The 26282-nt window shown below is 48.5% G+C and overlaps 1 protein-coding gene and 1 long non-coding RNA gene across 3 annotated transcripts in view; one reads left to right on the plus strand and one right to left on the minus strand.

Moving 5' to 3' along the window:
* The first annotated feature begins 140 nt into the window (after positions 1–140).
* Positions 141–26058, plus strand: LOC137204331 (uncharacterized). Its single transcript, XR_010933536.1, has 2 exons — positions 141–2280; positions 19477–26058. It is a non-coding gene; the product is annotated as an uncharacterized lncRNA (long non-coding RNA).
* SMOC2 (SPARC related modular calcium binding 2) overlaps positions 12850–26282 on the minus strand; it is a 155357-nt gene continuing 141924 nt past the window's right edge. For both annotated transcript variants that reach the window (XM_067701518.1, XM_067701519.1), the window contains exons 10-13: positions 25205–25304; positions 23144–23418; positions 16802–16839; positions 12850–14393 (exon numbers count right to left, since the gene is read on the minus strand). In XM_067701518.1, the coding sequence (XP_067557619.1) occupies positions 14376–14393; positions 16802–16839; positions 23144–23418; positions 25205–25304 (431 nt within the window). In that variant the 3' untranslated portion in view covers positions 12850–14375. The remainder of the gene's footprint in view (positions 14394–16801; positions 16840–23143; positions 23419–25204; positions 25305–26282) is intronic.

Genomic DNA, 26282 nt, shown 5'->3' on the forward strand with positions numbered 1-26282 from the left:
CTGTGGCAGAGAAGCAGGAGGCCCCTCACTGGTGGGAAGCCGGGAGCTTGAAGGGTCCCAGCCCTGCTCGGACGAGCTCAGCTGTGGGCCAGGGGGACACGGGACACGATCAACAGCGGCTGCTTCACTGACCCCCGCGAGCCCGGTGTCCACGGCAACTCCCTGCTTTGAAATGTGGAAGAACATGACACAAAAGTGTAGAAATATAGAGGAGTGCCAACCTTCCTACACTCATGAAGACCTTCGAAAGTTATTCCATCACTTCATTTCTGAGCACAGTTTTCTGATTGAATACGTAATTTAGCTCTACGTAACCGTACATAGCATTTAACCTCATACATCCTAAGCCTGGCTCAGGTACATGACAGGTCCAGACAGTCTTTATGGGTAAACAGCACAACAACAGACGAAAGGGCAAAATTACCTAATAGGCCCTTTCCATCACCAATTCCTTTCATCTCTTTAAAAGAAACGGATCGCCACCTCGACTCTTGCCATCTGATGGGAATTCCGTATCCCAAGCGTGTGGAGTCTGTACGAGAAACCAGTTAAAAAGTGAAACCTTTTAGCTTTGTTTGCCGTCAGCCTAGCTAACGTGTCTGGCTCCAAGCTTTTTGCAAGACTTGTCATGCCTTCCACGTAAATGTTTCAATAAAATGTCAAGGCAACAGAGAGGCCATTATTATTATTTCACCTCTGGATCTATAGCAGGGCATGAGAGCATTTGAACATGAAAATAGACCTAAGAAAAATATACATTAACGCTCATGTGATAATTTGAGCCGTATGCTGCGTGTTTTACGTATACGATTGATGCTAACCCAAGGCAAAGTTCCGTTTAAAACAGTCACAGCTGTCAATGGGCCCTCATTTCACATTTGCATGTTTTAAAGGATTCCAGGGCAGTGAAATATGGAACTCATTGTCTTGTAACCATTTTCTCTTGTGATCCCAGAATGCTCTTAGCGTTTGAAATAACCCACAAGAGTGAGTGTGCCTTGGGATGACTCACCCTGGCCTTCAGGCTTGCATTCAACGGGCTGTTTTCGTTGGGGTATTTCTGAGTCACAATGGAATTACATGAATTGTATCTGGGGAAGCCTCCCGGGACCACGAGAAAGTCAGAGCCCGAGACCGATTATTATCTCCAGAGCGGAGAGGAGGGAAGACCGTTACGAATCTGCGATGAGCTGATACCCTTGATGGGTCGCCCCGTTTAACCAGAGACAGACGGCGTCGCTCGAGTCAGCTCAGGATGGGGGGCACCATCCACGCGGGATGCTGGGGGCCTCGCAGATCCTGAGGGCCTTGCGGGTCCTGGGACGGCTGAGGGCTTCTGGCCTCGCGTGGCCTCGGAGGTGCAGGGACCCAGAGGGCCGTGCCCCCGGGCACAGGACCCAGGCATAGAGGGGACCCGGACACGCACGTCCCCAGGGACACACGGCTCCTGGATTGACCAGAGATACGTGCCTCTCTGATCGTCTCCTTGGAAACCGGGCCACACTCAGCTGGGAAAAGTCGTGCCTGTCTTTGCTTCTGTGCCCAGAATTCTGCCAGCTGACCTCTGATGTGGCTTCCCAGCCCGGCACAGTGATGACACAAGAAACACCCATGTTCCTCAGCTGAAATGAAATAATACACAGAGGGAGGGAACCGGAGTTTCATTAGGAAATGCTTTTGTGTTTTGCTAGGAAATATGAATAATTCACAATGGTTGAAAGACGAATGAGAGACTAGGAACTGCAGGGGCAACAGTTGGGGTCAGATGTGTGTGAAGGAAACTGAGCAAGAAGGCCGTGGCGGTCGTGGCTGAGCAGTGAGTCCTTTCCTGCAGAACGGTTTTCTGATGCAAACACAGACCTCTGTCATCCTGAATTGTCCTGTTGCAGTGACAGGACAGGCACCTGGGCGCGAGGGGGGACGGGATGGTGGGCAGGCCACCTCCCGCCCTCGTACTCAGCTCGGGCCAGGACTCACGGGACTGTTGTCCTGCACGCGGTGCTGGCTGCGGTGTGGCCTTGTCTACAGCGGACGCGGGCAGGGCCTAGGGGCCTCAGGGTGAGCGAGACAGAAAAACCGAGACAGGTCCAGGCCAAGGAAAGAAAGGAGACAGTGCCTCCCCTCCCAGGAGGGCCCAGGCCGGGGTCTCCAGAAAAAGACGCCACTCTGGGGTCCGCTTGAACAAGCAGGGTCCTAGGAGATTTCCAAGGAGAACACGGCCTCTGCACCTGTGGGAAGCCGGGAAACCAGGGGAGGCAAGAGAGACTCGCGCACCCAGAGGTGAGACCCTGCAGGAGAGCAGATGCTCGGCCGGCATCTCTCACCTGTTTCTGCCTCGGTTTCCCCTACTGCTCGATTCCACGGCGTCCGAAGGCTTCTTGCATCTCTCGCTTCTTCTGGGCCGTCCCCTCCTCTCTTCCTCTGCAGTCTGAGCCCGCTCCTTCCTTCTTCCTTCCTTGGTTTATTTTCTATTTGGGAAACTAAGATTTTCCCAGGACCACAGGCCATTTGCACTGCCGGGGGGGTGGACGCTGCTCCACCTTTTCCCGAGTTGGTCGAACCCCGTCTGGTCTCCTGGGAATGGCCCTGCAGTTCAGGTGACCACATTGGAGGTAGTGGCCTGGGGCAGCTGAGTCCTGATTAGCAGGGCACATCCCCAGCTCCGGGTAAGCCCTCCCTGTGTGAGTTTGTGGACGCCACAGTCCCTGAGTTCATTGGTCCCCTGAGGCCTCAAAGGCTTTGCACTGCAAGTTTATTGTGAGCATTTGGACAATGTATAATCTAAGAGTGAAAAATGGTGAGCCAGCTGCAGGTGTAATTCACAGTAGCCGTTTTTAATGGAGTAGTTAGTCGGTGCCTGTTGTTTCACTAAATGCTGTATATATATCACATCCCACTGAATCACCCAGAACCCCCCTGATCTTGGCTCAGTTTCCAGATGCAGAAACTGAAGCTCAGACTCAGAACAGTGTGATTCCAGAAAAGGACGGAGCCTCTCAGGCTTCAGTGTCTGAGCTTTGGTGTTGACTCTGAAGGAAGGCAGGGATTCGAATGGGCAGAGGAAAGAAGATTAGGGAAAAATTATCAACACAGGTAACATCTTGCTCTTGCAGTTCCCAAGACTCTCAGGTATCGGGCATCTCAAGCACGGTAGGGTGTTGGTAATACGGCCGTTCAATTCCAACAAGGCTCCAGTAGAAAGGACCTCTAATGGGATGTCTTCGACAAAAATGAGTTATGCAGGAACTTCTGCTTTTAAGAAATAATTATTTTTTTTAACTACGACAGACCAAAGACTTCTGGGAACCACCAAAAAAAGTTAAATAAACACTTGGCTATTTCCATCATCATCAATAGGTTTACAAAACAAATAAATAAAATTACTCTATCAGCCAAACATTCAAAAGATCTATTGTTATAGGAAATGGAATTTAAAAATATATTATGGAATTAGGTTTTGCTTAAACCCTTAGTATATAAAACTTACAAAGAGAAATTCACATCTGCTGTGGTTCAGATCCCCTCATCCTGCTGGAATCTGCTGTTGACTTTTTGCAAATATACGTTGGTGTCTCCTTTAGCTTTTCATATTGAACTTTACCTATCCTGCACGTGTACATCATGGGAGCTGGGAGCTGGCCTTCAATGTAAATGGTTTGTCCCTGTGGAGGGCAAGAGTCAAGGTAGGTTAGTTGAGGAGGGTCTTGAATCCTTAGGGCTGTGTGACAGGCAGTGGGCGGGGTTCAATGCAGGCGCCGGTTCTGGTCACACACTCGACCTCGCGTAGTTTGCCGTCCATCCTTCTCCTGTCTGCTCCCCCTCCAGGATTCCCCACTGGCCCTCTCATCCATCATTGTCACTCTGTGCAAACCCCGCTCACCTGCCTGCTTCAGTTTATATCTGCTTCTTCTGCAACATTTCACCCAAGGGTTTCACCTGCCCCCCCACAAGTTTACTTACGTCTCTCATTGCTTGGTGAGTTGACATACAAACAGTCCATTTAGAGAATCTGTCATGGATTGAATGTTCGTGCCCACCCCACCCCCCCAGTTTCCTATGTTGAAGCCCTAACCCCCAGTGTGAGAGTATCGGGAGGTCTCAGCTAACTGCAGGTAGTGTCAGACCTGAACTGAACTGTAGGACACCCAGGCGGGTCCAGAGTACTGAAGCCTTTGTTAGTGTTGGTAAAACAGCACATGCTTGGTGTCAGAAGTGTTGTGAGTAGTAACAGCACAGAACCAGATATGTATTTTCTATTTGTTTTGTATTTTCCCATATCATCTATGATAATACAAGGATGCACGAAAAAGAACAGGCCAGAGAGGAGAAGAGGAACAGTCAAGGGCTAAAACCGGGGTGTAGGTGATCAGACTGCCCCAGACAGCTGCAGAAATAGAGACCCCTGTGCGTAAGTTGTGGGGCGATGGGGGCGGGTATGGATTTTCTTTGTAAGGACAGAGATGCTCATCTCAGGATAAGAGAACCGAGTGGACAAGGAAATAGTGTTGTGTGATAAGGACGATTTTTCACAGTAATGTTTGGGCTGCACAGGCACTATGCTCACCCACTCAACCAGCCAAGCAAGTGAACAGGTCCCAGACACCCCAAAACATTCACCCAGTGCCCACCACATGCCAGCCTCTGCGTCTGGAGCTGGAAACTCATGAGCGAGACGGGGGGAAGCTCTGCCCTCCTGGACTTCTGGACGGGCGTCGGAAGAGGACAAAAGGAATAAACAAATGAGTTGGCACATGTACGCCCCGTCCGGAAGAGGGTGCACCTCCAGGGCCCACGATGCTGGAAATGGGAGGGTCACTGGATCAAGGGGTTAAAAATGTCTGCTCCTGGAGGAGATGGCCGTTCACAACACCTGATGCCTCTGAAGGACCGAGGTGACTCCGGGGGGACGATGTCAATGGCAGGAGAAGTGGCCACAGGGAAGTCCCCGCCCAGAGTCGGTGTGACAGCTGGACCGGAGTGGCTTCACCCAGGATGGGAGTCTCTGCATGGAGTGTTTGGGTTTGGAATCGAAGCCACGGGACCTGCTGGCAGAGTGTGTGAGGGCTTGTTTCTCAGGCCTGGCCTCAGGAGGTTTGGACTGTGCTCAGGGCTGGAGGAAATGAAGCTCACAGAAAAAGGCAGGCCAGTCCCGGGCCACACAAACACAGCCGACACTGAGAAAATGGTGTTTCCTGGGTTCCATTCTGATTCTGCCATGGAGGCCCAGGGAGAGAGAAAGGGACACCCATGGGGGCTGGGAGGGCAGAAAGCACTCCGGCCACCAGCTGGGGCCTCAGGCCAGAGAGACTCGCCAGACACACCGCCCTCCTCAGCCCGTCCCCCTGTCCTGCCGGAGCGTGACTGACAGCAGCCCCGCCTCTGAGTCGAGAGGTCTGTTCACAAGGACTTGCCCAGGAGAGGATCAAGAGAGGCTTTTTTCAGCTGGGAGACCTGAGAGCAGAATGAGAAGAGGGCCCACCATGAGAGGAGGAAGCCAGGTGACAGGTGTGGAGGGAGGGACGGCCCCCGAGCAGGCGAGGGCGCCACCCACCGGGGGAGGAGGGGGCCAGCCCACCCCACAGAGCGGGGAGAAGGACATCAACCCGGAGATCTGAGCGATGGAGGACAGGAAGTCTCCCAGCCACAGCCTTGAAGGGAGGAAGTGCCCTGCCCGAGGCGCACAGGAAGCGCTGGGGGGCGGGGAAGGAGCGGGGAAGGTGGACCCAGAAAAAGGTGTAAAATCATCCTGGAGGAGATGCGACGCAGAGTTGAGTCGGAACAGTCCAGTGTCATCAGAGGACGATGCTACGCGGAGTGATTTTCTGACTCTTCCCCGGCCATGCCTCGCCGCCTGGGTATCAGGGCGCAGGTACAGCACATCTGGGTTTGCTCGGCACTGGGGCTCTGCCTGGCTGGTTCACAGAGGATGCTGCAAAGGGTGAGGACATTTGCAAAGGGGCAGTTCTAAGGACAAGCCAGAGACTCTGCCCTGAGCAGAGAGGAAAGCTAAGGTCCAAATGGGGACACGCCGAATGAGTCCGGACAGGCTGGGCAGGATCTTCACATGGGATTGGAAGGGTTCCCTCGATTTGGAAGGAGCAGAAGCTGTGGGAGTGGGCACGTGGATTTAGGGATGTGGAAGCAAGCCGTCTGTAGGCACAGCAGGTCTATGGAAGAGGACGAGCAGAGACGTTCGTGGCAGAAAATACCCAACGAGAACCCAGGCGTGGAGGGAACTGGCTGCAGGGAAGACGGTGGGCCCGAGGCTAAAACGGTCAAGGAAGGCACGGGGTGACCAGGAAGAGGCTGTCCACTGGGGGATGCGGAGGGGGGACCAGATGGTAGAATCCTCAGGGCTTCCTTGCTAAGGGGGTTGAGTGGAAGGCTGTGGACATGTCGTGGAGAACAACACTGGCCTTCCATGGGAGAGGGTCGTCTGTAACACCGTGGGACAGACATTAATGTTCTCCTTCTCCAGGGAGGACACGGAAATTCAGAGAGGCTAGAAATTCTGCCCAAGATCACAAACTACTAGAGCAAATGCAGGTTAAACAGCCCCCTCCCAGGCCAGCGGTCCGCCTGCAGGAAGGGGTCAGACTTCCACGGCCTTCTTTTAGAGAAGGGCAGTATTCACTCAGTAGCCCTTGACACACATGAACAGAGCCTTCCGTGCCATCTCGCGATACTAGAAATGCTTCAAAGAAGAAAATGTTACGACTGATGAGAGAAAGGCAGAGGCTGGGGCACACCCAGTCCTGGGGCGCTCACAGGAGCCCTGGGAGCAGCCCTGGGATCCGGAGGCCGTATGACTGGGATCCACCTCGCTCTCAGCATGTGTGGATCTGTCTCAGAAGAGAAAGTGTCCAAACCGAACACATTTTAATTGATTTAAAACGCATCTAATTTATAATCAAATAAGGGCCCTTTGGGCCCGCTGCCCTAGGATAGCCATCTATGGGGCGTTTCAGCACCCTAGAGGTAACCAGCTGGGATTGGTGGAAGGTCTCCTTTCCAAGTTTTATTTACGTGAACGATTTTCTTTTTAATAGTCAACGTGCGTTTCATCAACAAGATGGAATACAGCCTCCAAGCCTCACTCTGCAAAGGGGAAACTCTGGAAAATCTGTATGTTTAGCATTTAACAAAAAGATAAGTTGTTGTACATGTTTTTCAGGCATGAAATACTAAATAACATGAAAAATAGCGAGCCCACTGCAAATGTATTAAATAGCATTTTGTGCCTCAGGAAGAATATGAAAAACAGAAAAATCAAAAGAAAACAATTGCTGTTAACTAAGAGAAGGTAAGTGAAGATAACGGAAACAAACTTACTGAGAAGAAAATATTCATTTAATCATGAAGCAGGTCTTGATTTGATGTGAACTGCGACCTGCTGTTAACTAAGAGAAGATAAGTGAAGATAACGGAAACAAACATACTGAGAAGAGAATATTCATTTAATCATGAAGCAGGTCTTGATTTGATGTGAACTGCGACCTACAGACAATTCTTTGCTGAATCTGAGGTTTTCAAAACAGTGGGCATCGTGACCTGATTTAATGACGTAACTGATGTTGTTACAAACATGATCTGTGGTATCTAGAACTATATTCTTCAGTTGGCACATGGATTTTCAAACTTAAAGGGAGAAATAACAGACGGATGTATTCATCTCAAAATTTGCAGGTAAAGGAATTCTCGACAGCCCTGAGGGAGCTACAGTGAATTACAACTCAGCTCTCCCAGTACAAAAACAGCACGCTTTGGAATGAATGTTTCGGGTATGGGGGAAAGAGTGAAATTGTTCACATTTGGGTGACAAAGTAGTCAAACTGACTGACCAACGTGGAGAACCGTCTCCGAGATCAGCCTTTATGCCACAACCTGCGGAACCTGTGACAGAGATGGCTGGTCTGAGTTACGGAAGCTGGAGTTACAGCGACAAGCACTTCTCGCTGTGCTGGGGGTCCGCCGATCTCCGAAAAGCTTCACCACCAAAGTTGCCAACTACCTTCTGCTATTATTTTCCTTTCTCTTTCCTTTCTCTGTCTTGATAGAAGTAACGAATGAAAGGATATAACTCATTTCTCAAGATTTCTTTGGATACTCGTATCTTCCAGGCAAATATATTAGGAAAAGTAAAAAGTAACAGTAACTAAAGCTAGACAGAAAGGGATAAAATGGAAGACAGAATCTTACTATAAAATCTATTTATTATTTTAAATGTTCATGGCATAATGGGACCATTTTCATCCATCCAAAAAGTAGTTATTGAGCCTTTCATGTGATTACCACGTGCTGTGGGGAATAGAAATGTCTGAGTCAGAGGCTCTGCTTCAGGGACCTGACAACATACAAGTGCACATTTAGGGAGGATTCTATGACCAGGGTGCAGTGTTTCTGGTTTGTTGCAAACTGGGAAATGGTAAGTGCTGCGCAACCACCAGAAAGAGCAGCCTTTCGTTACAGGTTTGAACATCAGAATTGATAGGTTCTGCGTTTATTTTATTCCTCTCTCCCAAGCCAGGGGAGGACTTGAATTTAAGGTTCAGAGAGTATAGAGTCAGTGTCAGAAAGTCTAGAAGTTGTCTGCAGAAACCTCTTAGGACCACCAACCAAACCAACATCCTAAACTTATTTCAAAACACATTTAAATTATTTACTTTATCTTACTTCTAGAAATATGTTTATTTTATTATAACAGGGCTCAGTTAATAAAATTGCTTACCAAATTAGAAAGACCATTTTCTTGGATGAAAAAGCAAAGAGTTTGACATAGTCTGAGTAATAAAACTTAGCTTCTCTGTTCTGATTCTCAGAGCATCATGAATATGTAAATTTAAACTGAAACATTCAAAGTGGTTCCCCCAGGCACACTTACAAGATCTTAGGAAGCGATAAAAAGGCACCTCTCCTCTGAACTACAGCAGCCATAGAAGACTGGAAAGGCAACACGTAGGCAGGCTGGTCAGGAGTATGAAAATCCATCTTTTATTAACAAAGAAGCCATCTATTGACTGAGCATAATTTCAGCTTTAACTGAAAGAAACCAAATGTTTGTTCTAAAGGTAAAATATTAATAACAAGGTGTATGAAACCTTTCCGCTATGAAACACACGTGGATTGAGTTAACCGGCCAGCTTTATCAGAAAAGAGCAAGCGTTCAGATGCCCAGGGAAACTAGGCAGAAAGAAGACATTTATTTCACATAAAATGTAGAAGACGGAGTAAACGCCACGTGTCCTGAATGCACTGTTAAGTGGCAGAGAGTGGGCGTGTCTCATGGCAATGCCCCCTCCTGCTTCTTGGGCGGCCAGCCCTCTGTCTCACCCTGTCCTGGGCAGCAAGTGTACAGTTAAAGCTCTGAAGCTGGAGATGCAAAGAAGAGGTGTCGGTGGCCAAGGAAATTCAGCAAACACCTGCTAAATGCGGCTCAGGACAAATGAAACATGACATGTGCCACATGCCGCTGGCCTCTTGTCTTGGCCCGAGGCCCTCCACCACGTCCGGTCCCTGATGAAGACACTTGCCCCTCCAGCCAGTGCCCGGGACAAGGCCTCGCTCTAAAGACGGCAGAACAAACCCAAGGGGCCTGGGAGGCCAAGGCCCGGGATGCTGGCTGCCTCCACCCTGAGCTGACTGATTCCTGTCTGTCTGCTTCCTGAGTGAGAAAAATGGCTCTTTTGCCACTGTGACGTGGCTTCCTAATTTCTATTTCTCATAACTGAAGTCAATTCCCCAGGATAGAGGAGTCTGAATAAACTTCCATCCCTGCCATGTGTAGCGTCTCCTCCTTTACGGAAAGGCCGGCAGGCTTCATCCTGAGCTGCAGGCTTCAGGGTTTGGGATTCAAGCTTTCCCGTCCTTTGACTCTTTGAAGAGGAAGATTCAGAACCATGTGATACAGAGCTGTTCTGACACACATGTGACTCCACAATGCCACTGTGGAGTGCCTGTCTATACAGCGGGCTGCGTGCCTGACCTATGCTGGTTGCACAGCCCTGAGAGGGAGGGCTGGAAACCTCTTTCTATGGGTGGGCGGCCCAGTTCCCTCCGCTTCCCCGCATGACCCCTGCTTCCTCTCCGTCCGAGACGGCGTGCCGATGTGCACCCCTTCCTTCCATCTGCACCACCACGCGTGGAGCTCTGCTGCCCCAGGTTCAGGATGTGCTTGACTGCAGGTGGGCACGATCTCCAACACTCAATAGCGTCTACGTCCACGAGTTACCAGGGCCTCCGGGTGGGCGGTGTGTGCCTCCCTGCCCACGACCTGCTCGGAGCCCCGTGATGGTCCACAGACGTGAGCAGACAGGTTCCAAGCTGAAGCTTGAAATGCGCTCATGCAGTTGGGCGCCTCACCCTGTGCTTTAGCCACGACGACAGAGATACGCCCCAAAGGCCCGCTCGTCCAGGGCCAGGTGTGAGGCATGGGGACACGCCCAGCCAAGCCCAGACAACCCAGCCAACACACACAGGGTGACAAGAATAAACAGGGTGGTTTTAGGCAATGGAGCTTTGGGGCGGCTTGTTCACCGCTTTATAGTAAATGAAGAATGAAGCTCTTTAGAATGAAGAAATATCAAAAGTGTCTAAGTATCTAATGAGTCAAAAATCTTTACAAAGTTTGGCCCATGTAGTAGTATATGGTATTAGGGAGAAAATCATCACCACCATCACCACCACCACTCACCATCACCACCACCATCATCACCATCACCATCATTATCACCATCATCACCACCACTCACCATCACCACCACCACCATCACCATCACCATCATCACCATCACCATCATTATCACCATCATCACCATCACCACCATCACCACCACCACTCACCATCACCATCACCATCATTATCATCACCATCATCACCACCATCACCATCATTATCACCATCACCATCATCACCATCATCACAATCACCATCATCACCATCATCACCACCACCACCATCACCACCATCACCATCACCATCATTATCATCACCATCATCACCACCATCACCATCATTATCACCATCACCATCATCACCATCATCACAATCACCATCATCACCACCATCACCACCATCACCATCATTATCACCATCATCACCATCATCACAATCACCATCATCACAATCATCACCATCTTCACACTCATCATCACCACAACCATCACCATCACCATCACGACCATCATCACCATCATCATCACCATCACCACCACCACCATCATCACCATCACCACCATCACCATCATTATCACCATCATCACCATCATCACCGTCATCACCATCATCACCACCATCACCGTCATCACCATCATCACGACCATCATCATCATCACCATCATCATCCCCATCACCACCACCACCATCATCAGCATCGTCATCATTGTCATCGTCATGATTACCGCCATTTCAACTACCACCATCACCATCACCACAGACCGCTGAGCTGAGCGCTGTCTACATTCTTACTCTCTCTGCAGTAGCTCTGTTGTTTACATGATTCGGTGTCCACTTGGCAGTTTATGACTATGTCGGTCATTTCTGCACGTTGATTACAAAAATTGACACCTTTCATCTCGACAACTTAAAAAAGTTCTGGGTGTGACGTTCACGGGCACGATTTACGAGTTGGTCGGTGCACTTCTAAGTAATCTCCCACTTGGAGATTTCTGACAAGGATGCAGGAGAGCATTTTTAAACATGAGAAGGAGGCAAGGGGAGGTTTGTGGGGAGGCAACTATCCCTGAAAACAGCTACACCAGGAACGTAAGGGAAACAATTTCTGTTTCGGCTTTGAAATCTTAACACTTCGCCGTAAGAGCCACCTGCTCCGGCCCCGGCGCGCCGGCCGCTGCCTCCACGGGCTCCGTGCCCTCTCCCGTCTGCTCCAGAAGCAGTCCAACCTCCGCCCCGTCGGGAGCGCTCTCTCTTAATTCCTTTCCAGCAACATCTTGACTGCACAATTGAAATGCTAAGGTTTTACAAAGATCACACTTTTCTGAGTAGAGAAAAAAATAGTGTGGGGCACAGGGAGATTTACCAGGAAGGAATAGAGAGTCCTGGAGGAAACGAGACCAGCTAAGAAGCTGCTGCTGTGACCACACCATGACCGACCATAGTTAATGCTGCTGTTTGGTGTATTTGAAAACTACTAAGAAAGTAGATCCTAAAAGTTCCTATCACCAGGGAAAAAAAACGACTTTTTTTTTGTATCTATGTGAAGTGCTGGCTGTTATCTAAACTTATTGTGACAACCGTTTCACAGTATGTGGAAGTCAAAGCGTCATGCCGTGCACCTTACCCTGACACAGTGGCGTATGTCAATTACAGCTCAACAAAACTGAGAGAAGCAGCAGCTGCTGCAATGGTTCAGGGGAGATATAATGAGAGTCTAACCAAGGGCGGACACTGGGTCTGGAGACTGGGGCTGGGGACCAAGACGTGGCCTGACGGGGTCTCTGGCGGTGCGACTTGTGAACCGCATCAGCTTCAACCACAATAAGAACCTTTTCTGTCTCTTCCTTGGTCCACACAGCTTCCGGCAGGACGGGAAGTCCTCCCAGCCTTTGGTACCTAGTGAGTAGACGGCTGCTCCCATCACGAGGGCAAACGCTTGCACCCTCTGTGCCAGGCCCTCACCCTTTACACACATGGATACACGTAACCTTCACCCAGGGGTGCATGCCACTGTCGTCCCTGTTGATAGAGCAGAAGACTGAAGCCCCCAAAGGCTAAGTAACTTGTCCCAAGTCCCATGGCCAGAGGGGCAGAACCAGGGTTCCTTTCACTCCAGCCCAGGGCCCCTGCCTTGCTTCCCAATGGTAAACACCCTCAGAATGAAGCCAGAGGCCAAGTACGGTTTTGATAGCATATTTTATTTTAATCTAAGAAAAAGGATTAAATTCAAAGTTCAGAAATATAAAAGAGCATCCAATAAATTTAGGATCCTAACTGTTTCTTACACAATGGTGATACACACTGGAGCTGGGTTTGTGTTTCCAAAGTTTCCGTTTTGACTTTCGCACGGTTTAAATGAGACGCCTCTTGAAACGTCTTCATGCAAATTCAAGATCGTTTGACATGTGTTGGGGGGTCTGGGGCCGCGAAGATTTTTTTCCCAAACCAAAAGCTAGAGCCGAGACAGCGTCACAGCGTGTCACCCCAGCTCCGGGCCTGTCCCCTAAATGCTTCATGGAGCCCACGGGCACCTTTGCGGAAGCCGGGGTCCAGCTCTGAGACGGGGAGCCGGCTGCCCCGAGGGCCCGCCCTGATGCTCACAGGGGGGCATTCAGCTCCTCACGCGCCCCTCTCAAGTCCCATTTGGATGAATTTCCCATCGGCAAACCCTTGAGCCCTTGAGGCCTCCAGGAAAGAAGGGAAGGTGGGGGACCCACAAGCCTTTGTCTCCGGCTGCCGAGGTCAAGACCCAGGCACTGCTTCGCCTGGCTGTGCCTTCTTTAAGGGGACTCTTCATAATTTGTTCAGGGGACAGTTTTACCTTCCGGGGGGCCCCTGGGTGGGCCACGGTCGGATGGGTAGGGGCCAGGTGTAAGAGAAAAAGCAGGCTGACACACGTGTTTAGCCGGCTTGGTCAGGTCATGACGAAATTTACTTTTCTGAACGATGGACCCCTTCACGCTGCCTCAGAAAGGCAGAAAGAATTCTCTAGCATTTGCTGCATGAATGCTCTGAGCCCAAGGCAGAACTCAAACAGAAGCTTGCAATGGAAAAAGCAGGCACATCCAAAAGGGCTTGCAAAACGTTCTTTTCTACCAGGGCACTACCTGTAAAGAGGGCTTCAGTGGTTGGGTAACTCATTGCGTGAGCGAGAACTCTGGAGGGAAAACCAACAAGCTAACACGAGATCCCAAGAAACAAGAAGACCCGTGCGCTCGTTAACTGCATGACGGAGACAGCCGTTGATTACAAACTTCCACGGCGCCATGAAGCTTCCAACATGGACTCAGCGATGCTGCCAGGGCAGTCGATTTCCAACGACGCCAACCTGGCGAGGCTGTTAGTAACGGCCCTGGTGAGGAGATACGGGCCTGGAGCCAGAGCGCCTTAGGCCAAGGCTGCTGCCAGGTTAACATGCGTAGGAGAAAGAAACTAAGCTTAAATCCACTCAAAATACATCTCCACCAACTACAGATTTTGAAGGTCAAAGAAGGACACATACATTGTATGTGATTACTTTTCCGAAGCCAGCCTTTCCATTTTCACAGATTAAAGCCATCTGTTTAAATATCTCATTTCTACAAAGTGAATTTACAGTTAAAGTACAAAGTGCAATATACTATGTTTGTTTGGGGTTTTTTAATTGCTTTTTGGTGAGGGAGTCGGCCACGTGTCTAGGACCCGCCGTGGATGTGTCAGTCGTTTATCCTTGCTTCCTTGGCTGAAAAAAAGACAGAAAAGAGATGTATTTAGACATTTGCATCACTCATCTCTGAAGACGAAGACTTGCCTTTTAGGAATAAAATAAACCCAGCTGGTAACAACAAGGGAAAAAAAGCAATATTTTTAAATAGATGTGAAAGGAAGAGTGCTTTATTTGGGGTGTAAGAATTTTAAAAAATAATAAAAACATTGTGGACACTTCTCAACTTCTAGCACTTTCCTCCCACTCAATGATCAGAAATATCAGGAAAAATATGTCCGTTGAGAAAGCATTTATTTCAAGGATTGTAAGTGTGTTCAATATATTAAACATTGTGCAGAATCTCCAATCACCATGGATTGATCATATAAAAATACTTTTAATACTAATTTATGCTTCAAATTTGATAAAGGCATGTGTTTTTTTTAACAGTTTTCTTTTCATCCTTTCCATTCACTATTTGACCTCTCTAAGAAATATAACTTGAAAAGTTTTGTCTACTAAATCACTGGAATTCTGCACTGTGCCAATTAAAAATAATATAGAATGAGAAGGAGAAGCAAAGTACAATCTTCCAGGTTTATTTCTCCACGTAGACCCATTCCGACCAGTACAAGTTGGTCTATTTAAAATAATTACACTTGAACGTTCAGGAGGCTTCTGTGTTGGCTTTTATTCCCCAGATAAACATATGAACAGGGGACGAGAAGAGGGACTATATCTCCTGCATTAAGTGAATAAGAAGTTTTGTTTTAATTAGCTGAGGATAAAGATAAGCCATCAATGTATTTTACCAGCAACGAAAGCTGGTCAGACTTGCTAGGGGAGGGGTGGCACTAACGTTTTAAGCTACGTCAGCAGTCGCTGATAGCACTGCTCTGATCACTGCTGAGCCGTGATGGAACCTGGAGAAGATACCAAGAAAGACAGCTCACTTTTCGATTAAATCTAAGCTTCATGCATCCTACTTGCTGCCCTTCATTTCATAGTTCTTGGGTTTGGTTATTCATATAGTGAAAGATTTTGGTGGTTGGGACTCTGATTCTTCAAAGAAATCTGTATGGTCTTCAATCACTTTATCATGTGCCGGCCACTGCAGGACATCATCCCAGGATCACAGATTGCAGTGATAAACACCATCAAAAGAGCTGGGGAAACCGCTCTGGATTCCTTTTCTGGGAAAAAGCTGAGTGAGTCTTGTGTTTGGAACAGAGTTTATTTCAGGCTGAGGCAGCACCCATGTGGCCGTCATTGGCGTTATCTTAGGAAAACAACCGTTTGGAAGTCTTCGGAGCTCAGCCCAGGTCATTGCTTTCAGACCAGCCCTGTTCTAGAGCACAAGTGATTTGCAGTGGGATTTTAAAAGCTGAAACCATAAACACTTGCTAAACAAAGAAGACCGACCGTATCACACATCTTTCCTAATGAAATGGCTTTAAATTGCATCCAAGGTGCGCGTGGAAGGTCTCCACTTCAAGCCCACCACCAATACGGGGGCCTGCCTTAGGGACCAGAGACCTGGAATCAAGCAGGTGAAGACAAAATACATAACAAATTGACAAGTAGTCTTAAGAAAGGAGAATGTAGGGCTTCCCTGGTGGCACAGTGGTTGGGAGTTCACCTGCCGATGCAGGGGACACGGGTTCGTGCCCCGGTCCAGGAAGATCCCACATGCCGCGGAGCGGCTGGGCCCGTGAGCCATGGCCGCTGAGCCTGCGCGTCCGGAGCCTGTGCTTCGCAACGGGAGAGGCCACAACAGTGAGAGGCCCGCATACGGCAAAAAAAAAAAAAAAAAAAAAAAAAAGGAGGATGTAGCCCTGGCTTTGAGAGAGGGAGAAATGAATCGCTCGTGTTCATCTTCTGGAAAATATGCTAGACTTTGGAGAGCTTGTGGCCTGGGATGCTGCGGAGAGACACCACAATTATCTCCTTTAATTGCACAGGCAGAAATACAGATTCAGAAGCATAGAAGTATGTTTATGAGCACACACGGCAGGAAGTGAAAAATCCCTCTGGAGCTGCCAGTTGTCTCACTCGGATCCCTAGATGAAAAAAGAAGACTCCCCGTTCCTGCAATCTCCTTAACCAAGCGTAAGGAATACATTACAAATCCACAGCCTGCAGAACTATTCAAAAGTAAATATTTCCAAAAATAAGGGGACTCAGAAATTTTTCTAAAAATAATAAAATAATTGAAATTTCAAGTAGCAAGAAAATAATAATTAGGGCAAAATGTTGATGTTTCAGCAAGTTGGTAATTTCTGACAGAATTTTGCATGGCTATTTGGGGCCTCACAGGGGTGTAGACACGATAAGTTGCTTCTTTTCTTGGAAGGAACTTCACTTTACAAATTGACAGAACCTCAACTTTTATTGCCTATAATTAAAACAGTAAATGATTAAGGCTACAATGTAGACATACTCACCTGTCTATTAGAAGTGCTTTCAGCATTACCTCTAGGGGCTAACAGGGAAAGAAAAAGAAAGATTAAAAACCAAATATTCTTTATTTAGTAAAAGGTAAATAGAATGTTTCAGGAAGAAACCCACATCACTGTAGGAAAGCGTCGTCCACTGGCAGACTTGTTTACATGAGAAAATACGCATCTGCACATACGCTGAGCATAGATTATAAATAGTGGATCATAAAAGTCACGATGTAAACAGTTCCCAGCAATACAAATGCTCTGGCCCAACTTTAGAAGACGGTTCCATTTTACCGAAGACTCCAAAGGCGTGTCCACTAGCCGTGGAGACCTCCTTCCCCGAGTTTTCAAACTCTCCCAGGGAGAGAGGACCCAGGCAGCTGGAAGTCTAGGAACCAGCACCGGGTCTTTGAAATCTTTTGGTTTTATGGTTAAATCACGAGAATCATTGAACTTGTTTGGATCAAAATAACTGTCCCCAAATCCTGCTTGGTTCCGTCTGTGCCTCCTTAAAGACTGGGACCTGGGACGCCACCTGTGGAGGCACTTTCCCACCCCAAATCTCCACCTGAAATTCAGCCCTGCCCCTCCCCTCCCCCCACACCACCTGAGCTAGCATCACCCACCACACAGTGGATTTTTCTTATTTATCTCATTTCTTGCATCCACACTAAAATGTAAGCTCTAGAAAGATGTGAACTCTTGTCTGTTTTATTTACTGTGGTTTTGCCAATGTTTAGAGCAGGGAGCACCTGTAAATATCTTTCGAATGAATCAGTAGACGGAGGGCAGCATCCCTCATCCCAATGCCTTAATTGTTGACGTCTATCCATTCAGTTAAAAAAATAAAGAGCAACATTATTCTGTGTTCAAACTTCTTCTCTTGCTATATTCAAGCAAACAGAAATAGAGCAAGAAAATTTGAAACACAAACGTAGTAAGTAAATTGCAAAAATATTAAATAAATGGTGGCTAAATGGACTATCTCTTTCCATTGTAGTTTGAATGATCCAGGGATCGGGATAATTTCTGTTGCCGCTCTCCGCTTTGCCTTGCCTGAAATGACTACTTTACAGAGAAAGCAGGCTTTTGCGCCATTGGTTCACATTTAAAGAATTTTAAACTGATACTTTGAATCTAATCTAAACCAATTGCACTAGCAACAATTCCCAGATTTTTCTTGGTTTCTTTTATGGCAAACATCAGACTACTGGTCACTGGAGGTAGCTACACATTAAAGTTAGGTTACAGCAAGAAAAGTTAACGTTTTTTGGTGTTTAGAACTTTGCTATGTAGATGAAAAGAGTATAAATTTCATTAATGACACTGGATGGAATATTCCACTCAAGAAGGAGTAGGGAAAAGTTCCATTTAAAATACGTGAAGGGCAGAAAAATAATAAACTGTTAAGTAATTTGAATGAAACAGAATGTACATCATCAAAATAAATACGAAGCCATGCCACATCAATAAAAATACTTTTCGGTGAGAAAATGAGTATGTATTTCCCAGCTCCTAGCACAGAGCTCAGCGATGGGTGTGTGTGCATGGCGGGAAGGGTGGCTTCCTCGGTATCGAATGATAGTGATTGCTTCCAGGTGACACGGCAAACGGCAATTTGGCTGTAAGGCAATATGTCTGAGAGAATGTAGCTGGCATGGCAGTCTGGCTGAAAAAGATAATTTGGTCAAAAGTGACTATTTCCTAATTGCTGATTTTCTGCACAATGGTCATTTTGGAGAATCATGAGGGCATGGTATCATCTTTTGTGAACTTTTTTTCTGAATTCTTCAGAAATTTTTTTTTTCTAGGCTCTATCAGTTCTCAATAGTTTTCAGGGTTTTTTTCATTTTTGCATTTTTTGTAATGGTGAAAATTGAGACCAAGCTCCCAATAACATGTCTTAGTTGCAAAACTTTAAATGCAAAATCTTGTGTACTTGCTTAAAACAAGTGTGATTAATGAAGTATGTACATTATGACACCATTTTGTAGTGAAAATCATAGTACATAAACACGTATGTGTATGTGCATAGAAATATTTTCTGGAAAGCTATAGATCTGGTCTGATTTTGTCTCAGAATAAAAGGTCATGTGTTATTTATGTTCTTTATTTAATTTCTCATATTTTTTAGAATAAAAAATGTATTGTTAACTAGTGAGCAAAAATAAAGAAAACAAAAGAAACTGGCAGCCAATTGGATATTTAGACTGTCCCAACTAACCCCTTCCTGAATACTTAGGTTTTTCTGACTTTTCACTATTTCAAATTACACAGGGTAGTAAAAAATAAATGATAATAAAGTTGAAAAAAGGTAAGAGTTGAAAAACTCTTAGAGAAATTCTGCAAGATTAAAAGAAAAGGGTTGCAAGATCAGCTAATAATGTACCTAAATTCCCAATGCTCATTTCTGACCAAATTGCCACTTTTACCAAAGTCAGCTTCTGTGGGGGAAGAGAGGGGGTCACACGCGCTATCTTCCTGGTTACTAGCGAGACAATAAAATCCAGACACGTCGGTTTAGTCAGAGGCACGTAAAGAAGATGACTGATAACCCAAGGTTCTGCAGTCATGTAAACATTTCTACTAAATGATGATGACATCAAGGTGTTATGCTGTTATTCGCTCCCCTGATAGCAGGGTTACACACCCACCCTCTCTGTGTCCCCTTGTAGGGCTGTGCGGAGACCCTAGACCCCTCTCGGCAAGAGGACGTGGCCTGCACCCCTTCTGCGCATCCGCTCTGCCCGCAAACCTGTTCTCTGTTCCCCTCGTGCGTTCTGTCCTCTGTGAGAACGCAGCCCCGGCCCCGAGGAGAGGTGTGGAGGCGCCCCCGCTCCGCCCCCCACCCAGGGGCAGAGGGCAGCATCCTGCAGCCCGAGAGCAGCTGGGGCCGGGGGAGTGCACTTCCTCCGTGGGCACCATCTTCTCCACAGCACTGGCTCCTGATCTGTTGGACTGGCCACACCTCAAGTTTTCCATTATCTAACCAGATTAAAAAACAACCGGGCATGTGATCGGCTAAGGCCCTGGAGCCAACTCAGAGGTCCAACGCTGGTGCTGACAGGGAGCTGGGGTTTTGAGACAGTTTTGTTTACAACAGGGTAGGTGTCCAGGATCGTGACCCTGAAGGTGCTGGATTCACATCAGCTTCCTGAGGCCTCAGCGTGCGGGGTGAGAGCTGTCATGGTGTCCCCAGAGCAGAGCAAGACCGACCGACCTTCAGAGTTTCCAGGAAGACCGGCTTCCGATCCCGTTTCTCCCGCGAAGGCACCCTTGGCTGGCAGACGCCTGACCAGGAGCCCCTTCTCACGGTCCCTGGGCTCTCCGACGAGGCTGTCCTCGGGTGTCACGCAGTTACCCCTCATGCCTCGGGCTCTGACTGGGCAGTGTTGAGGCTTTGCATTGGAGATGCTCCAGGGGAGGCACCAGTGTCCCAGTGCTTGGCACAGGGGCTGGGCCGTCCCGTCCATCCTTTTGGCCCAGTGACGCTTTCCCGAGTCCTCGAGCTGGGAGCTGCCTCCTCAGGGCCCGGGCAGCAGCCTACTCACACCCACGCCTTACGCGCGGGCCGTTCTAGGGCTCTTCTATCTTCCCTACAAACTGCGGAGCTTCTGAGACTCAGCTCCCACCTCCGCCCCGTGATTCACGGCAGATCCTCGACGTTTGTGTTGAGCGAATGCATGACTAAGAGAACTGAGCGCTTCATTAGCCACAAAGTCAGAAGTCCTGTACCTGACCGAGGGCTGGGATTTGCACTCCCTTCTCAGCACGATCTGTACCTTCTGCAGAAACTCAGGACTCACCCACGAGCGCAGTGGTTCCTGACGCCCCGGAACCCGTGGGCTCAACACAGGCTACGTGGTACCAATTCACACCAAGTGCTGGTGTTTAAACAACACACCCACTCGTGGTTAACGCTTCTGGAAATGACCCACCCATCCACGCTGTGGACTGAGCCACGAAGAGTGGGGGCGGGTGGAGAGCGCGGCCTTCTCTGTAGAACAGAGGGCTGGGTCAGGCGGTGGCATCCAGGAGAGTGATTTCCCCACTGCTCAGAATTCAACTTGAAACTACTGGAGGGATCCCGTTCCATCTCAAAATGCCTCACACTCGCCGCTGCTCTGAGGCCAATTATGCTCCTGGCAAAGCCGCCACGCACTGGGCCTCCACCCCCACCCCCCACCCCAACCCCGCCCGCTCTCCCTGCCCAGCATCTCCATTTGCTGACTTCCTTTGTATTTAGTAAACACGCAGAAAGGACCGTGCCCCTGGCGAGGGACGTCCCTCAGGCACGCGGACGAGGCTCAGGGGTCTGGGTGCTCACCAAGAGGGGGATCCTTGCAAACAATGGACTGGCCTGGGCCCTTCAGAAAGGGGTGATGATTAAAGATGAAAAGAGCAGATTCTACACACTGTTGAGCCTGCACTTAATTTGCTCATTGAAACCACAAAACTGGACTCTTCCACAAGTTCAAGGCTGGGTTCTGGAACGGAGGAAGGGCCACCGCGGCCCCAAGCCAACCTGGCAACAGCTGAAACGAGTCACTGGGTCAGCGTTCATCCCCCTCCCCAGCAATCATCAGAGCCCCAGGGCCGGGGGAGCTACAGTCCCCCAGCCTCCAGCTAGCCGGCCACCGGCTCCTCGCTGGCTCCCATGGTGATCCCCTGGGCCTCAGAGACGCCGGGCTGCCAGGATGTCCTAAAACTGCAATAGGTCACTTGTCTCTTGGGACCCTATGGGGACCAAAATCGAAAAAAAAAGCATAGGGTGAGTGAGAACGTCTGTCCAGGTCCAAGAATCACAGGCAGTGTCAGACAGCGGCAGACAGCGACCCTAAGCCCCAACAAAGGAGAGCAAGGGCGGGGGCGACTGCCTGGACTGGAAACGTCCAAGGCCCCCCCGGGGGCTGCAGGGCAGGGCTGCGCGGGGTTGAGGAAACCCCGACAGAAGCTGCAGCCCAGCAGGTGCCGGTTTCCTGCAGGCGGACCCGTGCGCTTGGGCCGCTGTTCAGGGTGGACCCGCCGCACGCCTCGGGTGGCTGTAGGGCTTGGAAGCCACACGACGCTCTTGGGTTTCTCATCTGCAAGTGAGAATGAGGGCAGCCTCACCCCCATCCCCGGCCTGGCTGGGAGAAAAGAAGGAGCCACGGGGACCGTGAGGCAGGATGGTGATGGGGGCTGGTCACCCCCTGACCCGCCAGCTCGGCCCCCCACACCCCGCCTGCAGACACACAGCAGCGTGGCGAATGCTGCACACAATGTTTCCACGACGAGAGTCTTCTGAGTCTGACCCCCATCAGAGAGCAGCAAGGACCCACATCCTGCCAGGAAACGTCATCCTCACCCCACAAGGTCAGCAAAGTGGGCGGCCGCGTATTTTTACCGCTGTTTGCAGTCTGGACATGTTCGAGGCAACATGGAGTGCACTTAGCTTCCGAGACCCCATACAGAGGTCTTCAAGATAAAACTCAACTCTTCCAGGAGTAACTTCTCACAGGAAAATTAGCAAGAGTCCTTTCACAATTACAGGGATCTAGCCTGGAACCAAGTTCGGCTGAATCATGCGGAACGACTATCATGACGAGTGCTCGGGACACAGAAACTGATAACTGATAACACAGATGCAGTCCTTTCCCGAAGCCCACAGTCGGGGTCAGCGGCCAGGACTTCCGCGTCCCAGCGGAGCTGCAACTACGAGGACGTGTAAAGACCACCATCTACCGATGCTCCGGAACCTACTCTCAAACTTGCTTCATGTTTCAAATATGCTGCAAGTTTGGTAACAGAATAACAGAATCATAAATTAGCAGAGATGGGAGAGGTCTCTGCAAACCATCAAGTCCGCACACGGCCCCTGGGCTGCTGACAGCGTTTGGGTTCAAGGAAGAGATACACACATCTGGTAACGCAGCTGAAACACTGTTTCAACCATTGAAATAACTGGTTTGGAAACAGGAATTACTGAACTGCTAATAAACCGGGCTGAATGTTTGGTCGGGCTCATGCGTGGAGTTCCCGAGTTACTCCCAAGGGTGCCCAGTTTGCTGTTCAGCATCAGAAGGCGCCCCTGGAGAAGGGCACCCCCTACCCCGCGCCCCCCGGACGGAACAGTGAGACTTGTCTCCAGACACCACTCAGCTCCCACCTTTCCCACCCGGCTTCCCCTTGACCGCTTACGACGGTCTGTGAGTGCTTCCACGGACGGTGACCTACAGTCATGTGACACATCAGACTTCCCTCCACCCTCAGACTGCAAGGACAGTCTCTACATCGTAAGACTCAACAGACGCCGTCGAGAGTGGACACACGTGGGAGCAAAAGAATGAGAAAGGCTCTTACTGTGCCGTTTCCTCGTGTTAGTTTCACCTTCTTCTCTGGTCACGCCCAGGCAGCCCATCAACTCTTGCAGGGAAATGGACTTGTCGTTATTCACATCACAGTATTCAACAAACTTCTTCACGCATTTTTTGGGTTTGGACTTCTTCCGAAGGAATCTCTTGAAGGGCTTGATTTCCTTTTTGCCGATGTCCCCACTGGAGTTTTTATCCAGCAGTTTGAAATACCAGTGGACCACTCTCTCCTCCAGCGTGTGGCTGGGGTCAGGTTCCGAGAGCCTGGAAGACACACGGGTGGTCAGGGGCCCCCGGCAGCCTGGCTGCCTCCCCACCCGGCCCTGGTCCCTCCAGCGAGGGCCCCCGTGCTCTGACTTTCCTGGAAGGAGGGCCTAAGGCTGCGTGGCTTTGCCATTTGATATAATGATTTTTAAAAATAACTTAGAAATAGAAATTTGGCAAAAAACTTTCAAGTTGGTTTCAAAATGGCAAATGGCACAGTGAACTTGTGCAGGCCAATCACGCGCTGGGCGTTGGCAAGTCACGCGGACAAAGCCCCGTGGGGATGGCCCATCGGCCCACACATCGCACACCTACTCAACCTGGGACCCAGAGGATCTCTGCTCCTTTAATTGTGACTCACGGGCAGGTTGTTTATGCCACGGATAAACTAAAAGGTGCAAAACAACATACATCTTAAAGTGGTAACCAGACATCTTTCCCTGGATTAAAAAAAACAAAAGGTTGATGCTTTAAGATATAAGTAAAAAACTCTTTTGGAAGGCCTGGCTTTGAGGCTGATCTTGGAGCCATCCCAGGTGTTACACTGGGCCTTCTCACCAGGTGGAAGGTGCAGCAGGTGCTCACCTAGTCCCTGGTCCTTCCTTCCTTGTCTGGCTGTTGGTCTCTGCGTTTCCATGGGCGTAAAGAGTGAGTCAGACACCAAAAGTTCCCAGGTATTAGGGCTTTCTGATGCTATTAGTTATTTCCCAAATTTTCAGAAATGAATTTCTAGGATGGAAATTCATTTACTGCTTTCAGTTTTAGTTTTACAGAGAAGATCTATCTTTCCAAGAATATAAGAGGTCAATTTGAAAATTGGGTGATTATATATTTTTTTTGCTTCATCGTTTAATTTACTACTGGATTCACTAGCACTGCCTTTTTTTCTTCTGCAGTCTTACTCTTAAACAGAGACAGAGAGAGGCGGGCTTTGAGCTGAAGAAGACCAGGAAGCTTTAGATCATCTAGAATAGGTGACATAAGCAAGGTTTGGGGCAGGCAGGGAAGAAGGCCAGTGCTCTAAGGAAATAAAGACAGCGAGATTCCCAATCAGAAAATGTGCTTTAAAATAGAGAGATTAATTATTACTACTTAACAGGGGAGATCCAGCACTTGAAACACTATATCCATTAAACACTGCAAACGACCCTCCTAGGGACGTCACCCACAGAGACGAACGGCTTCAGGGAATTAACAGTCTCTCCGGAAGCAAAGCTCAAAGCCTCAGCCCCAGAACTGCAGAATTTCCACCAGGTACACAGAGCAAGTTTCCAGAGTTTTAGAAGTCAGATTTTGAACATTTTGTTAATGTAATTAATGACACTGAATTGCAGCCTTGAAAATGGTTGTGATGGTAAATTTTATGTCATATATATTTTACTGTAAAGAAATCCTATTTTGAGAATTTTAATTTGAACATTTTAATTCAAAGTATTTAAAATCCAGTCAATAGCTCTAAAATGTGATTCCAAAGCAGGAAGCCCTCTGGACCAGGGTCCTCCCATCCCCTCCCCTCCCCCCGCCCCACCCCCACCCCTGCCTGATGGAACCTGGGAAAATCCCAAGGTCTGGGCCTTGTCCCTGATGGCAACATCCTCCCTGGGTTGATCGCATTACAAGAGAACCTGCTAAACAAATGTCCTCCAGACAAAGGAAGTGACCTCAGGTTTGGGGAGGGGACTTCTTTCCTGCAGGCCCTGCTGTGTCTGCTAAGTGGATCAGGCCTCAGATGCCAGTGTCTGGGCTCTGCCCTCCAGCCTCCTGCTCTGCAGTTGAGCGCACGCACCTGCCCGGGGAGGAGGGGTCGGAGACGGCGTGGACCATGTCTGTGGACAGCGCGTCCAGCACACTCGTCAGAAACTCGTTCTTTTTGGCACCAGGACAGCCTGAAAAAAATCAAGTATGGACATCTTTTCATATTTCCCAGAACTCCAAGAGTACAGCAGATCTTCCTCTGTAATGGGAAGAAAGGCTTATGTAGGATTCGGAAATCAGGGTGTTGCTCCTGAGCATATACCCTGAGAAAAACCTAATTCAGAAAGAGACATGCACCCCAATGTTCACTGCAGCACTGTTTACAATAGCCGGGACGTGGAAGCAACCTAGATGCCCACTGACAGATGAACGGATAAAGAGGATGTGGTACGTATATACAGTGAATCTACTGGGCCATAAAGAAGAAGGAAATCATGCCATCTGCAGCAACATGGAGGGACCCAGAGATCACCATACTAAGTGAGGTCAGACAGAGAAAGACAAATATCATAAGTGATAGCACTTACATGTGGAATCTAAAATATGACACAAATGAACTCATCTGTGAAACAGGGACAGACTCACAGACATAGAGAACAGACTTAGGATTACCAAAGGGGAAAGGTGGGGCAGGGGGAATAAATTAAGAGTTTGGGATTAACACATACACACTACTAAATATAAAATAGGTAATCAACGAGGATCTACTGTAGAGCACAGGGAACTCTACTCAATATTCTGTAATAACCTATATGAGAAAAGAATCTGAAAAATAATAGATACATGTATATGTATAACTGAATCACTTTGCTGTACACCTGAAACTAACACAACATTGTAAATCAACTATACTCCGATATAAAATAAAAATTAAATAAACAATCAGTGTGTCGGGCGCCCTGTACCAATGAGCTCATCTGAACACTTATAAGCATGCTGCAATCCATACATGTTGATTTTAAACAGTTTCTGTGAATTACAATCGCTAAGATTTATTGAATTATTACTATGTGAGACTAAGAGATTCCCAGGCATTACCATCTCATTGGTCCCAAAGCTGCAATCCCAGTACATAGCATCACTGCCCCACATTACGTAGGAGGCCCCGG

The sequence above is a fragment of the Pseudorca crassidens genome, chromosome 13 (genome assembly GCF_039906515.1).
Source record: "Pseudorca crassidens isolate mPseCra1 chromosome 13, mPseCra1.hap1, whole genome shotgun sequence".
In the NCBI taxonomy this organism is placed as follows: Eukaryota; Metazoa; Chordata; class Mammalia; order Artiodactyla; family Delphinidae; genus Pseudorca; species Pseudorca crassidens.